Source organism: Vicia villosa, unplaced genomic scaffold, assembly GCF_029867415.1.
Source record: "Vicia villosa cultivar HV-30 ecotype Madison, WI unplaced genomic scaffold, Vvil1.0 ctg.000048F_1_1, whole genome shotgun sequence".
NCBI classification, from domain to species: Eukaryota; Viridiplantae; Streptophyta; class Magnoliopsida; order Fabales; family Fabaceae; genus Vicia; species Vicia villosa.
The window spans coordinates 598,782-614,642 of NW_026704980.1; the positions used below are offsets into that span (position 1 = coordinate 598,782).

At 33.5% G+C, this 15,861-nt stretch overlaps 3 protein-coding genes across 3 annotated transcripts; all 3 read left to right on the forward strand.

The window, feature by feature from the left end:
• Positions 1-389: 389 nt before the first annotated feature.
• On the forward strand, positions 390-1,781 carry LOC131622989 (protein SRC2 homolog). The gene has a single exon (XM_058893993.1). The coding sequence runs from the start codon at positions 675-677 to the stop codon at positions 1,557-1,559; it is 885 nt and encodes a 294-aa protein (XP_058749976.1). The 5' UTR covers positions 390-674; the 3' UTR covers positions 1,560-1,781.
• A 6,339-nt stretch (positions 1,782-8,120) lies between these two features.
• Positions 8,121-9,133, forward strand: LOC131622990 (uncharacterized). Its single transcript, XM_058893994.1, has one exon. It carries the CDS (start codon positions 8,254-8,256, stop codon positions 8,974-8,976), a length of 723 nt encoding a protein of 240 aa, XP_058749977.1. The 5' UTR covers positions 8,121-8,253; the 3' UTR covers positions 8,977-9,133.
• Positions 9,134-11,031: 1,898 nt separating this feature from the next.
• LOC131623076 (uncharacterized) lies at positions 11,032-15,070 on the forward strand (the record flags this gene model as incomplete). The annotated part of the gene is made up of 4 exons (XM_058894102.1): positions 11,032-11,139; positions 11,284-11,386; positions 11,454-11,512; positions 12,150-15,070. Coding segments are annotated over 4 exons (2,457 nt in total), but the record flags the coding sequence as incomplete, so codon positions are not given.
• Between the last annotated feature and the right edge of the window lie 791 nt (positions 15,071-15,861).

Consider the following 15,861-nt stretch of genomic DNA (forward strand, 5'->3'; position numbering starts at 1 on the left):
TCATTTTATTGCTTTTTCACTTGGATGCAATCGTTTGAACTAGTTGTGACTCTTATAAAAACAATAATATTTAAACTTGTTTATTCGAACAATTACTTGCCGAGGTAAGAGTTCCTTATCCCGGTCTTTTGAACTCAAAGTTTGCACATTATTTTCAAAAATCATCTTAATACATTAAATATAAAAATATTATTACATTAAAAATTGCATGATGAATTTTTAACTTTTTTTTACATTACATAATTTCTATATTTGACTCCTTAATATTTGATTTTTTTAATATTATCAAAAGAATCAACAATTTTTATTACTTTTACTATTTACTCTTAAATAGAATTTTTCCTATAAAACTCTTATAACTAAAAAATTTCATTTTCCAGCTGTTCCAGATCCTTCTATAGTGAACAAACACAAACATGCAGATTCCTTCCTTCTTCCCAATGCACTTTTTATGTCCATTTTAACCCTTCGCCACGTTACGCCTCCATACCTGAATACTAGTAACTTCTTATCTCCTTCCAACCTATGGCAAATTCGATAATACTCTAAAAATCGAGTCCAAATCGAACAAATATCCAACAACCCTTATAAAAAACCCTAACAACCACATTTTCATCTTCAACTTCGTAACTCACTTCAAAACTCTCACTTCAATCTCACACTCCCATCCAAAAATGGCATCATCTCGCTACGAACTCGATCTGAATCTCAAATCAGCAAAATCACTCAAGAATGTCAACTGGCGTCACGGCCCAAATAAACCATACGCCGTCGTTTGGGTTGATCAAGCCAACAAATTCACTACCAATGTAGACGAAAATGGCGACACGGAAGCTGAATGGAATCAACCACTGATCCTTCCTTTACCACCAAAACCATTAGAGGATCTCACTCTCTACATCGATATCGTTCATGCTGGATTTGAAGAAGATACAAAGAAACTCATCGGCTCGGCTCGGCTTAAGCTCGTTGATGTTCTCGAGGTTGGAATCGGCGAGCGTGTGAGTCGCACGCTCACGTTGAAACGACCTTCTGGAAGGCCACAAGGAAAGGTTGAAGTCAAGGTGGGGATCAGAGAGAATGCTTATCATGCGCATGGTGCGTATTATCCTCCTCCTTATGGTGTTCCACCTCCAGAATCAAATTCGCGGGATTATTCCTCTGCTTCGCAGGTGTATGGTTACGCATACGGTGCTCCTGCGCCGCCTCAGCAACATGGATCTTATTATTCTCCAACGGCACCATCGGGGTACCCTCAAACGGCGTCGTATGGTTCGCAAACGGCGTCGTATGGACAAGGGGGTAATTATGTGTCGCAAACGACGGCGTATGGTCAAGAGGGTAATAATTATGGGCAAACGGCGTCGTATGTGCGAGTGGAGGAAAAGAAGAAGAGTAAGTTTGGTGGAATGGGGACGGGATTGGCTGTGGGTGCGGTTGCTGGGGTACTTGGTGGAGTCGCATTGGTGGAAGGTGCTGAGTATATTGAAGATAAGATTGCGGATGACGTGGCGGAGAGGGTTGAGGATGATCTTGGTTATGGTGATGATGATTTTTAGAGAGTGATGTTAATATGTCATGTTCTTAGTTTTCAATGCTTTGTTGTGTCAAGTGTTACGTTTGGTTATGTTTAATTACTTGGTCCTTGTATTGGTAGGGTGGTGTCATTAAAGTTTGTTAGCATTTCTATCATTAAATATTAAATGAGTGTCTTTTAAGGTTTTTGTACACGGATTAAGAAATGTAATAATGTTGTCATAATATATTTCATTTTTATTAAATTACTCTTATTAATAATGTGTTGAAAATAGTGTGTACACTGTTTTCATTTCTTCATTGAAAAGTGAGAATTACATCCATTTTAAAACAAATATTTTATCTTAAAACGACACTCTTAGTAAAATGGAGGGAGTAATAAAGAAATATTTGTCCCCCTCTCTCACCCTCTCAAAATCAATGATCTAATAGATTAACTTATATAAATTGACAAAATTTATATAAATTAGGAGGGACACTATTATTTTTACCATAACAGAAATATTTGTCCCCCTCTCTCACCTTCTCAAAATGTATGGTCTAATAAAATAACTTATATAAATTGACAAAATTTATATAAATTAGGAGGGACAGTATTATTTTTACCATAACAGATTGTAAATAACGTTAGATGATTGTGAATAGCATTGATTCTTGCATATTGTAAATAATGTTAGATGATTGTGAATAGCATTGATTCTTGCTTGTGATTCACTTTTAGAAAAAATAATCAATTTAGTTAGACTCATTTCCCACTATTTCGACTTATTCGGGCATATCAGAAGTATCATCATACTTTTGCAACTTTGATTGCCAAGTCTCAACTCCCCTGACATAATTCATCATATATCTCGAAGAGGATTTTCGATCACCTAAGCTTTTGAATAGATTCGAATTCGTATACCCAACCAATATAGACTTCTTGCATCTCAAGGTTAGCTTCAAATTCGACGAGCCACACAAATATCTCATCACACACTTCACGGTCTCCCAAGATATTTTCCCAGATTTGAGATAGAACGACTCACCATTCTCACAACATGAGCAGTATCAGGTCTTATATAAACTATAACATACATCAAACTACCAATGGTCGACGAGTACACAATGTTCTTCATACTAAACTTTTCTTCATCCGTGGATGGACATAGTTTATGACTAAGTTTGAAATGACAAGCAAATGGAATGCTCACCGCTTTAGCCTTATCCAAACTAAAATGCCGAAGGATTTTTTTCCACATACGTTTGTTGTGACAACTACTACTTCTTCTCATTTCTATCTCAAACAATTTCAATATCAAGAATTTTGCGAGCCTCTCCTAAATCCTTCATAACTAAAGATTCACTTAAAGTGTTCTTCAACTCTTTAATTCTTGAAATATATTTTCCAACAATTAACATATCATCCACATAAAGCTAGAGAATAATGAAATCACTAAAGGTTTAGAAAAACACTTAGAAATGGGGGTTGAATAAGTTTTTCCCTTTTGGTTTGCAACAACAATAAACAAAACACATTTATTTTTATCCTGGTTTGTTTGCAACGCAAACTACTCCAGTCCACCCGCCAAGGTGATTTCGCCTCTCTCAATAAAGGACTTAATCCACTATAACAAAACTTGATTACAACTACACAACCAACTGGTGTGACTAACAATACAATGCACGAGCCAACTGCTGGTGACTAACAACCTTGCATAAGCCAACTGCTTGTGACTAACAACCTCTAAGACTAAACTAGTCCTAGCCCTCTTGAGAATTCTGACCTAACTGGTCTCTCAAGGAACAGTTACAAAGTAACCTCTAATAATAGTGTATTACATGCTTTGTGAGATATTGGATCGAACTCAAGTATGGTAGAAAGGTACCTTCTTGGTTCGACAGGGTTAAGCATGAAGTCAAAGGTTATTCACATGTTGGTGTCGAAGTGTGCATGTTGTAGTCGAAGATTGGTATAACATGCAGGTGTTGAACATGCTAGGGTTGTTAGCATGTTAAATTAGGTTTTAGTGTTTAAACCTTAATTTGTCAAGTTAACTTGTTTATTAAGTTGGCTTGTGTAATGTTCCTTGTGGAAAAGGCCCATTAGTTAGTATGTTACGTTTTATTATAAATAGCATACCAGTCTCTCATCACTGCAATGCTGCAAATCCTAATTTAGGGTGAGAGAGGTTATTTGTTATTCTTGTAAACTTGTAATCTTGTTTTCTAAGAGAACGTAAAAGAATAACAGTTATAACCAATTCTTGTGTTCTTCTTCATTGTCCTTTATTCTTCCCTTGCATTATACTTTTTTCTTGGCATTGAATTCACAACCTGCTTCTTAATAAACTTTATCACAACTGTGATATTTCACTAAGGTTTTAAGCGCTATATTATTCCAGCCACACTTTCTATGAAGAAATGATCTTCTTTTTAAAATACTCGAAAATTGTTATTCGTTGTAACCTCGTAAATTGTTTTGCAATAACTGTTGTGTGTCGTGTTGGTTAATCTTAGCTTTCCACGCTTCTTGAAATTTGTTCCTTAAAACTGCTTCAGTCGTCATGTAATCATTATGTCTCTAACGGTATTTTATGCTATTGTCAGAACTTTGTGCTTTTGCTTTTCTTCAACTTTTGTCTTGACTTGTGAAGACATCTTCTATCAGAATATTTCCACAGCGGTTTGTGCATACAAAATTACTTTATGTAGTAGAACTTCAGAACTTCAGATTGCTTTATTTCTTCTTAACAGAGTTTGCTTCAGCGTGTGCATTCAGAAGGTTCCTTAGCTCTAGAGCTTCTTATACTTCATCTGCTTAACATAAGTTAATATTTCACGTTCTATCAAGCATGAGTCAGAACATCATCTGAAATACAAGCATACACATCAGAGTATCAGATTAAGTTATACAAAATTTATTTCCTTGTTATCATCAAAACCAAATTATGTTCTAACAATCACCTTTGGAGAAATTCCAAAAAAACACACAATGATCGGTCTTGATCATCTTGTACCCATGTTCAATCATCACCGAGTTGAACTTTTGATACCATTGGCGATAGGGGTGTGCAAAATATCCAGTTGCGAGGCCCAAATCCACAATCGAATCCAAATCTGTTTTAAATATTCAGATATGATTAAATAATTATTAACCGGTTTAGTTATTAATGATTTGGTTATCGATCCACATAAACTGGATATAATTAAATAGGTATTAATCGGTTAAGTTATTTTTGGATTCGGTTATAATCCGGTTATTATTCAAAATCCAAAATTAATCCAAATATTTTTATTCAATTATAAAATTTTTAATTTTCAAAATAAAAAATATTTTTAAAACTGGATTTAAAAAAACGGTTATAAAATCTTAAGCAAATTTATAACTGGTTTAATAATCAGTTTTGATTCAAATGTAGTTATAATTATAAATCCAAACCATTTAAATGGTTTGAAAATGAGTATGATTATTGTCAGAGACGGAGCCAGAAAATTGAGAGTATATGGGCATACAAATCAATCATACATATATTAAATTATTTTTTATAATTATGTCATTTTCATATCTTATTAAAAATATTTTTTCACAAATATTTATATTTGTGAGACATAATATATATATATATATATATATATATATATATATATATATATATATATATATATATATATATATATATATATATATATATATATTATATATATATATATATATATATATATATATATATATATATACCAATTAAATAATATTTAAGGTTTAATATATTACTTTTATATGATAGTTTTTAGTCCTTTTTAGTCCGTACATAAAATGACAATAGTTATCACAAATACCCAGCAAAATCTAGTATTAACATTTATCAATTTTTTTTACACTACTATATCTTATTATTTTATAGTGTCAGTGCATATTTCTTTTTCTCATTTTATTTGGTGATAAAATACATGTTACAATTTATATTTTATAAAATATAAATAAACAAAATTTATTAAAGAATTGATATAACACAGTAATTTCTAGAATTTATAATAAATTTTAATTTTAAAGCATTCAACATAAACAATTAACACAAAAATTTTGAATACTAACAAATAATATTTCGTAGCAATTAAATGTTAAAAATTAAATCTATGTATTTATAGTTGTAGTGTTAACTTATATATTAAAGTAACATTGTTCATTTAACCTATATTTAACCTATATTAGAAGAAACATGAACATGTTAATATTTTATAGGGAAATGCTAACTAGTATCCTCAGGGTAATGGTTTAAAATAGTAAATTTATCTCGGTAATCTGCGTATTTAATGCCTCAAAAGTTGAAATAGTAAATTTTCTATAAAATATTTTCTTTTTTTGGAATGCTTAACCATTGCCCCGAGGGCACTGGTTAGCAAGACCCTATTTTATATTAGTACGTTGGTGGAATAGTAGTGGGAGCTTAGGCCCACAGAAGAGTATTATTGGCTCCGTCCCTGATTATGGTTTGGTTTCTAAAGATAGCTAGCAAACCATGCACACCTCTAATTGGCGTGGTGTTTGTTTCGAACCATAAAAACTTTTTAACCAATTTGAGCCTTCTTTTCCATTCTCTCGGAATCCATCCGATTGCTCCATGTAAATTTCTTCATGTAGATCACCATGAAGAAAAGTCGTCTCCACGTTCATTTTCTCTACTTTCAAATCAAGACTAGCGGCTAGCCCAAGAACCACTCGAATATATTGCATCTTCACAACCAGAGCAAAAATCTCGCCGAAGTTAACACCTTCCTGTTGTTTTAATCTTTTAGCACCAAACAAGCCTTGTATCTTCTTTGAGAAGTATACTCATCTTGCTTAATCCGATAAACCCATCTATTCTTCATTGCTCTCTTATCCTTTGGAAACTTCACAAACTCAAAGGTATTATTCTCACAAACTAATTATTGCATTTCATTCTCCACGGTATCTATCCATTCTTTTTGTTCTCATCTTCCAAAAATTCTTTAAAGTTTTTGGGTTCTCCACCATCGGTAAGAAAAACATACTCGTTCAAGGGGTATCAATCGAAAGACCCTTTATCATGATTAGACTTCCTCAACTCATTAGAAGCATCTGACTGCTACACTTTCAACTTCTTGCTCAACCTCATTTTCAACAACGTCTTCCGTAGCACCTACATCAACAATATCATTAGGATTTCAAATTTATCAATATTCAAATCCATACCTTGATTTTCAATCAGAATATCTTAGAAAATTATAAGGGTAAGAGCAATAGTAGTTGAGTCCGTATCAACCATTTCACTGTCTAAAGAAGTCGTATCTTTATACTCAACTTTGTCAATGTCCTAAACGGTATAATCTTCCATGAATACAACATCACGACTACGAATAGGCTTCTGCTGAATCGGATCAAAGAATCAATATCCAAAATCATCAAGTCTATACCTAACAAACACATATGTCTTCGACTTCTCATCCAATTTAGATCTCTCATCCTTCAAAATATGCACATAAGTAATGCACCCAAACACTCGAAGATGGTTGTAGGAAATATCTTTACCACTCCAAACATGATTTGTAACATCAAACTTCAACGAAACACATGGAGTGAGGTTTAAAAGATGTACAACCGTGCTCAACACTTCTCTCCAAAAGTATTTCGGTAACTTTGATTGAGAAAGTAAACATCTCACCCTTTCCACCAAAGTTCTATTCATTCATTCGGCTAACTCATTCAATTGTGGTGTCTTTGGAGGAGACTTTTGACGATGTATACCTTGATCTTGACAATACTTGTCGAAAGGTCCAACATACTCTCCCCCGTTATTGGTTCAAATATACTTTAGTTTTTTCCCGTTTCCCTTTCAACTGATGCTTGAAACGACTTGAAGGTATCTAACACTTGATCTTTCATATTCAGGTATAAACCCCTGTTTTCTGAGAATAATCATCAATAAAAGTCATAAAGTAATATGCACCACTAAGAAGAGTCAATGCGATTGGTGCATGCATTCTTATTAATTTAACTCATACGTCAATGTTTCTGGCGCATGCAATGCTGTCATGTGTATTTAAGAGCACACACTATTTTCTCTGACACATGATTTACTTTTTGGTCACATGTGCCAATAAAAAATAATGCACGCGCTAGAAGAATGACACCTACTCTCAATTACACAAAACATACACCATATGCATTGGTATGACAACACTACACACTCACTCAGAGGCAAAAATGGGGCATGAGTTTAATTTTAAGTAATGTGCATTAGGGAGTGACTCCTTCTCTTGTATATGAATTTTTTTTATTTGAAATTTAGTTATTTTACTAAATAATTGAGAATGTTGATTATTTGATTATTTTATTTGAAAAAGTTATTTGAAAAAAAATTCTAGAAATAATTTAATTCCTTCATACTTAAGTATCCAAATTTTTTATTTTTTAATTTTATTAAATACTCAACGTATTTGGACAAAACATATACTATATATATTTTTTATTTAATTAATTAAAAAATTAAAATCCTTTAATAATAAAATTAGAGAGAGTTATATTTTATCCTTAAAAAAAAGGTTTTCAGGGAAAAAATTTTAAAGTGAGATTTGAAAAACATCTTTTGAAACAAAGCACATTCAAGTAAAAGAAATTTCCAAAACAAACAAATCTCAACATCCTTATAAAACCATAACAACCATATTAACATCTTCAACTTCACTACTCTCACTCCCTTCCAAAAGAAAGAAACAATGTCATCACATCGTTACGAACTCGACCTCACTCTCAAATCAGCAAAATCACTCAAGAACGTGAACTGGCGCCACGGCCCTAACCAACCATACGCCGTCGTTTGGGTTGATCAAGCCAACAAATTCACAACCAATGTGGATCCAAATGGCGACACGGAGGCTGATTGGAATCAACCACTGACCATTCCTTTGCCACCAATACCATTCGAGGATATTAATTTATACCTCGACGTGGTTCATGCTGGATTTGAAGAAGGTACTAAGAAACTCATCGGCTCGGCTCGGCTTCAGCTCGTTGATGTTCTTGATTTCGGTATCGGCGAGCGGGAGAGTCGAAAGCTGACGTTGAAGCGACCTTCTGGAAGGCCACAAGGGAAGGTTGAGGTTAAGGTGGGGATCAGAGAGAATGCTAATCATGCGCAGGGTGCGTATTATCCTCCTGCTTATGGTGTTCCATACGGTGCTCCTGCTCCTGCTGCTGCTCCACCCCAGCAACAGGGTTCGTATTATTCTGCTGCTCCGCCAGCGGGGTACCCTCAAACGGCGCCGTATAGTTCACAAACGAATGTGTACGTGCAAGTGGAGGAAAAGAAGAAGAGTAAGTTTGGTGGAATGGCAACGGGATTGGCTGTGGGTGCGGTTGCTGGGGTACTTGGTGGAGTCGCATTGGCGGAAGGTGCTGAGTATATTGCAGAAAAACTTTCCGATGACGATGGTTTCTAGAGAGTGATTTTATTGTGTCATGTTCTTAATTTTCAATGCTTTGTTCTCGTAGCTCATAAGGTCATCCCAATAATAAGCTTTTGTTTTTTCTTGTTTTCGTCTCGGTTGTTTTATGTTGCCTCTTGGTACTTGTATTGGTAGGGTGGGAGTTATTGAAGTTGTTAGCATTTTTATGATTAAATAATAATAAAGTAATACTATTCTACATAAAATGAATAATTTAGTATTATTCCTTTTGTTTTTTTAATTATAGATAATTTAAAAAAAAACTGAATAAAAAAATATGGGTGCAGTTACCGTGCATAGATAAAAATCTATGCACCGTGCATAGATTATTACGGACCCTTGGATCATTGAATCAAATTCTATACATTAATTATTATTACACAATACTCAATACTCACCACTCAATACTTCATACTCAATATTCAATACTGGATTAAAAACATGATTCAATGGCTTATGTAGGCTTATGCATGGTGCATAAGGAAAATCCTTATGCATAGCCAAAGCTAAAAAATATGTTCATCTATAATATCAATCAATCATAAATAATATTTTTTATATACTTAAGTATTTATTATTATTTTTTTTAATTTAACTTTTCAACAGGATTAATGAAGAATAATTTTATAAAATCACTCTTAATTTATCTTATGTAAATAAAATTAATTATTATTCTTAATTATGTTTGAAAAGTTTAAAATGTTTTATAATTAAAAAACAAATCAAATAATTTACAAAAATTATATAAATGAAAGAAGGATAATTTTAACTAAAACAAACATATCATATATTGATTTATCTTTATCATTTTTGTTAATTAAATAGTAGTTAAAATATTGAACAATATCATTCAATTATGATTTTCTGTGTTTGAGAATAACCTTTTAAGTTTTAATCTCATTTAAAATGATTGTTACAAACAATTTATCCTTGTCAAGATCATTATGAAAAATTTACCATTCAGCTTATTCATTGCTATAGAAGAAAATTGATTTGTTGTTTTTAGATTTTTTTTCTTGAGCCAAAGAACCTTAGGCTTGGACTTTCCACCGATGAAATGAACCTGTTTGGTAATGTGAGTACTAACCATACTTTATCGCTTGTTCTTCTCATTATTTATAACCTATCTCCGTGGTTGTGCATGAAGCGCAAATATATGAAGTTATCAAAAGTGGTTTCAGGTCCAAATTACAATTAGGAAACAACATAGATATTTAAGAGTTTTGTGGGAGGAAGACATTGATGTTGCTGATGCGTATACGAGCGATAATTTTAAGATGCATGTCATGTTGTTTTGCGCAATCAATGACTCTCCTGGATACGGTAATTTGTCTGAGTACAACGTCAAGGGACATAAAACATGTCATATATGTGAAAATGATATATACTCCCACAAACTACAAAATTGAAGAAAGAATGTTTATCTTTGACTTAAAAATTTATAAGATCAATCATCCATATTGCAGATTGTGGAAGTCTTTTAATGGAGAGCAAAAGTTTGATATCGTTCAAAAGTTTTTAACTAAGGAGAAAGTTTATAAAAAAGAACTGCACATTAATATTGTTTATAAAAAAAGTCAAAATAATAATATAGAAAAAATATTTAAAAAAAGAAATCGATATTATTTAATCTTCGCATTTTCTCTTAAAGTTTTTTTTCTTAAATTGTTTTAAACAAAAATATCTCACAATATACAAAAATTATTTACAAAAATTAAAACAAACATCATTTTATTGACACCCTTGTACTTACATGAGGGCGTTATATCAATTTAAAAATCAATTTACTGTTGAATTATGGTCCACCGTATACACCTCATATATCAATGGATTGATAACGAACCGTTACATCGTTTCTAACTGATACATTGCGCGCGCTTTTGTGTTTTCATTTCTTCTTCTTCTATTTGCACATTTCATAATCAAAACAAAACGGTTCGTTTTAGTTACACTTGATTCACATTTTGATATGAACCCTAATATTTTCCCTCCCTCAACTTTCACAATTTGTGACTGAAAAACGCCATAGTTTGAAATCAAAGACGGTGAATATCGATGGAATTTGAAGAAGCGCATGAAAATCTATGTGCTATAAGACTCTTATATAGACTTCTTGAGGATAATAGTACCACTTTGAAAGATTCAAATTCCGAGAATGTTTGTGTTTTCATTTTGCATCCTTTTTTAATTGAACACTTTCGTTGTTTTTTGTGTTTGGAAATCACTTTCTTCATGATGAATCTGAGTAGTGTTTCATAAATTTTAACATGTTTTTTTTTTGTTTGATTTTGTTTGTAGCAGGTGGTTGAGAGAGCTCGAGTATTGTTGAAAAGTTTACTTGATGTTGCTGTTGAAGTTGTTTTTGAGACTCATTTGAAGGTTTTGATTCTTACTATTCATCATTGTATTGTACACAAATTGTTTTCCGTTTTTGTTCTATTTAGTGTTATTAAGGGGTTGCACGGTTGTAGGTGATGCAATTGTGGTCATTGCGGTTGCTGCAATGCGCATTGCGGCTGTTGCTGCGTTAGTTTTGATTGAGAAGTGTTTTAAATACACAGTTGAAAAACACTTAAATTAAATTAGAAGTAAATTGAGTTTTAAAGTTTTGAAACTATGAGTTTTGATTAAAATACTTAAAGAAACCGGCGAAATTGTCTGATGGGTTCCTAATGCAGTTGGACGTCTGATTTTAAAATCACAATGCAATTGTAGTTCGATGCGGTTGCGGAGGCTATCACATAGTAATATTGCTGCCGTAATTGGGGTTGCAGACCGCAATTTAAAATCATGCTTCTAATTTGATTTGGATTCTGTTTGACTGAGAAATTATGAACTTGACACAGTAAAGCAACCTAGTTTGTTTAATTTTCTTTTGGAGGGGTTAAGTTTCAAATTTGCTAAATCTGACTATAAATATAAAGTTGAAATATGAGTATCTAAGACAAACCAGGTTGTTTGATAATGGAAAATTTGTGATTCTGCAAGACTTTTCTGCAGTCAAGAAATCCAGATTTTTTACTTTTAATGGGACTAATTACGTTCTAACTTTGATAAACCGAAGTTGAAATGTGAGTTATCTGATTTAAGGCAACCCAGGTTGCATGAATGCAAGAAAACCTTCTGTCATGCTATGTGATTTATTTTTTTACATGCTGATTTAACAGACCACAGCAACACAAGCAGGAAACTCTAAGACATCCATTGAACAAGAAAAACATGTGACCGTGCTGCAGTCAAACTCTGCAGTGGCAGATAACATTTCTCAAACCTCGGAAAACAATCAAACTCGAAGTAAAATGGATTTACGGAAGGATCAACAACCTCAACTTGAATTACTACGTAACAAAGAACAGTTAAAGCTGTCAAATTTTAGCATCTCTGATACTCGAGGAACGGAAAGTCGAACACTAAGTAGTTTGGGTGAGGAGAATGGTATGATGCAGCATAATTCAGTGAAGGAACAAAATCAATCTAATGAAGATGCTTTACCAAACATAGAGAGTAGTCATCATGAACAACAACATAATAATGTGAATGCTTTATATGGTCTTGGTAAGCATTCAGAAGAATCATTGGAAATGTTAGACACAAAAGTTGGCGAGTCCAATAATGACAAGAATATGTCATTGCAGAGTGCTTCCAGATTTTCTGAATGTCTAGAACAGAAGGGCGATTTCTCGGATGATTTGGTTAATGCAATAAAAAGAATTGAATCTCGCATTTTGGCTTTTAAGCTTTGCTCAAATTTGGTGGAATCCAGCAAGAGCAACAGTGCAGTTCGTGATCCTTTGCACAAATCAGCTAATTTGGAAAGTCCCAAAATACAAAGAAAAGATAGTGCTGCAAGAAGTCAGTTTAATTGTAAAAAGTCTCTCTGGGAAGGACATAGGCTAATGGATCAGCACACTTGTGATTCAAGTTCTAAAGGTGAAAATTTGATTTCAGAAAGTGCAGCTGCGGAACCCTTTTTAGATCGAAATGAATCATTGAGTCAGAGTCAGGTGGCATATCCGAATTGTAGGCTTCATACGAATAATGCAGAGTCCGCAAAGAGCGTTAACATACCAAAGCATGTCAGTAAACAGTTAGTATCAGTTGAAGACAAATTGAGAAGTGGAACTAGGATTCAACCTTCAGTACAAAACATAGACATGATAGAAAGAGTCAAGTCATTGAATAGGTTAGTTAGTGGTGATGCCCACTTTGGGAATCAAGCTAGTGAGTGTATTCGAGGTTTGAGGGTTCCTTTGAATCAAACTGATTTTACTAAGAAGTCTTTGAAATTTTTGAGTCAAACCAATAGGGAAAGTTTGGTCAGAAAATCTCCAATAGCAGGTTGGTCTAAGCCTAATCTGAATCATAAGGAAAGGGATTCTGAATCTTCCCACGCACAGAATTTACAAAGATTTACACCTACTGTTGCCCGAAGAGAAAAGCCACCGCTTCATCAAAGGGTAATAAAGCCAACTCTATTGGACCAGAGATCCAACAAGATTAAGGTGAGTTCCCATCAACATAGAGATGAATCAGTTTTAGACAGGAGAGGAACTCATAAGACAGGTCATGTTGTGCCTCGTAAAACTAGGGTTGAAACCCAACTTCGTGAACCAGAGGAATCAAGCTCAAACTCTGACTCTTCTTCTCAATGGACTTCTCAGCAAGACAGTGCCAATACTGGTAGTGAATCTGAGGATTCCTTCTTATCAGCTGGTACACAAGGTTCCAAATCAGGAAGGATGGTTGATGCATTATATGAAGGAAGCTCAAAAGAGAGTAGTGATTCAAATTTCAATCAAGACAATGCCCCTTCACCTAAAGTTGGAAGTTTTAAATCTTATGGATATCACAGTGAAAGAAATCCAAAGAAAACAATTGGAGGCCTAAAGAGACTGAAAAATAAGTTGGGACTAATCTTTCACCACCACCATCATCATCACCATCACCTTCATGATGGTAACAATGGTACCCTTCATTCTTACGAAGGTCCTAGACATTCATTGTGGAATCCCTTGCAGAATGTTTTCCATCACAAAAACAAGCCTGGAATGATAACAAATCAAAAAGTTGAAAAGGCAAGAAGAGGGGTTATTACAAAAGTTGTGCCACACAGAAACCAGATTGGCCATTTTCATAGACTTGTGGAAGGACTAATTAGACACATTCGGCATTCAAAGAAGCCAAAGCCTTCCAAGCATGGTTTGGTTAAAGGGTCTCATAATAATGCACATGGACATAGGCAAAAGAAGCTTCATTGGTGGCCAACCATTCGAGGAAGCCGAGGGGTGAAATTGAAAAACAAAGGCCGAGTTAAAAAAATGGGCTTTATCAGCCAAAAATCACTTAAGAACTAAGTCTGAATTTGGGTGCACATTTGAGTTTCTGGTCTTGCAAGTATTGTCTTCTAGCTTGTGGGATTACAGTTCTTTCAATATAGGTCCTATCAAATTTTTTCATCAGGTATTTCTTTTGATTTGCTTCTATTGTCCTAGATATTTTTGCTTTGTTGAATGGCCATCTGGTGATTCTCCCAATTTGGTTTATGTTGGCTTGATGATTTTGGATTTTGTTTGTCCATGGTGATCATGGATTTTCTTTGTGAGTTTCTACGGTGATGACACTCGTTACGGTTTCACAGGCAACCTTTATAATACCTTGCGCCGAAAGGGAATCAACACTTTCAAAGATGACATCAAACTGAAGAAAGCAGAAGAGATTTCAACAGATCTTCTCCAAGCAATTGATGAGTCTAGGATTGCCATAATTGTTTTCTCAGAAAATTCTGCATCCTCAACTTGGTGTCTTGATGAACTTGTCAATATCATGGAGTGTAAGAAAGAAAAAGGGCAATTGGTTCGTCTAGTTTTCTACCATGTTGACCCTTCAAATGTATGGGCATCAGAGGGAATGTTTTGGAAGGTCAATGACTAAGTATGAAGAAAATCTCAAAATTAGTAAAGAAAAAGTATGTAAATGGACACTCTAGCAGCTGCAAATTTATCAGGATGGCACTTCAAAAATGGGTATAAACAAAAATGCAAATGGGTTGAAACATAAGAGGTACATTTTATGAGGTGAATGAATGTATCTTTATAGTTGAGTATGAGATGAAATGGAATGGATGATATTCCTTTGTTTGAATCATTTAAAATTTAATGGAGAGGTACATAATGAAGTCGTATGATTTCCTTTCTATTTTATCACTTGACACCATATTTCTTCTCCACCAATTTAGCCGGAATGAAGAACTAATTTTCAAATACTAGAATGAAATCTTTATTTCCCCGTACTACACCCTATTTTCTTCCTTTAAATGTTTCTTGTATTGTTTATCTATTTTATGTTATTTTGCTTAAATCACTTAAATAAGTTTTTGTTAAACTTATCTTTATTTTTTACTTACTTATGAAGCATGGATACGCCGAATACGACTCCGATACTGAATAAATTAAACGTAATCACAAGTGTCGATGCATGTGTTCAATATTAACACGGACACGTCTTTTTTCAGAGGTGTCGGTGTTACGTAAATACATTTAACTATTTTTTTTCTAATATTTTTCAATCAAAGTGGAACAGATTTTGTAAAACAAACTTTTGATAATGCACACATTATTTTATAGCTTTTTTTAATGGCATTTTATCTCTTTAGTCTTTATGATCAAGAAGAACAAGTGTGAGGTTATACTTTTACATATAACTACTAAAAAACGCATGTATTTTAACATCGTTTATAAAAATATTTGAATCAATAATAAAATTTTCCCATTCTTATTAAAGTATTTACATCCTCAATTTTTCTTTCAAATAGTTAGACAGTCAGACCTAACATTCAATAAAGTCAATTTAAAGGACTTATATTTCCTCATTAATTTTGTA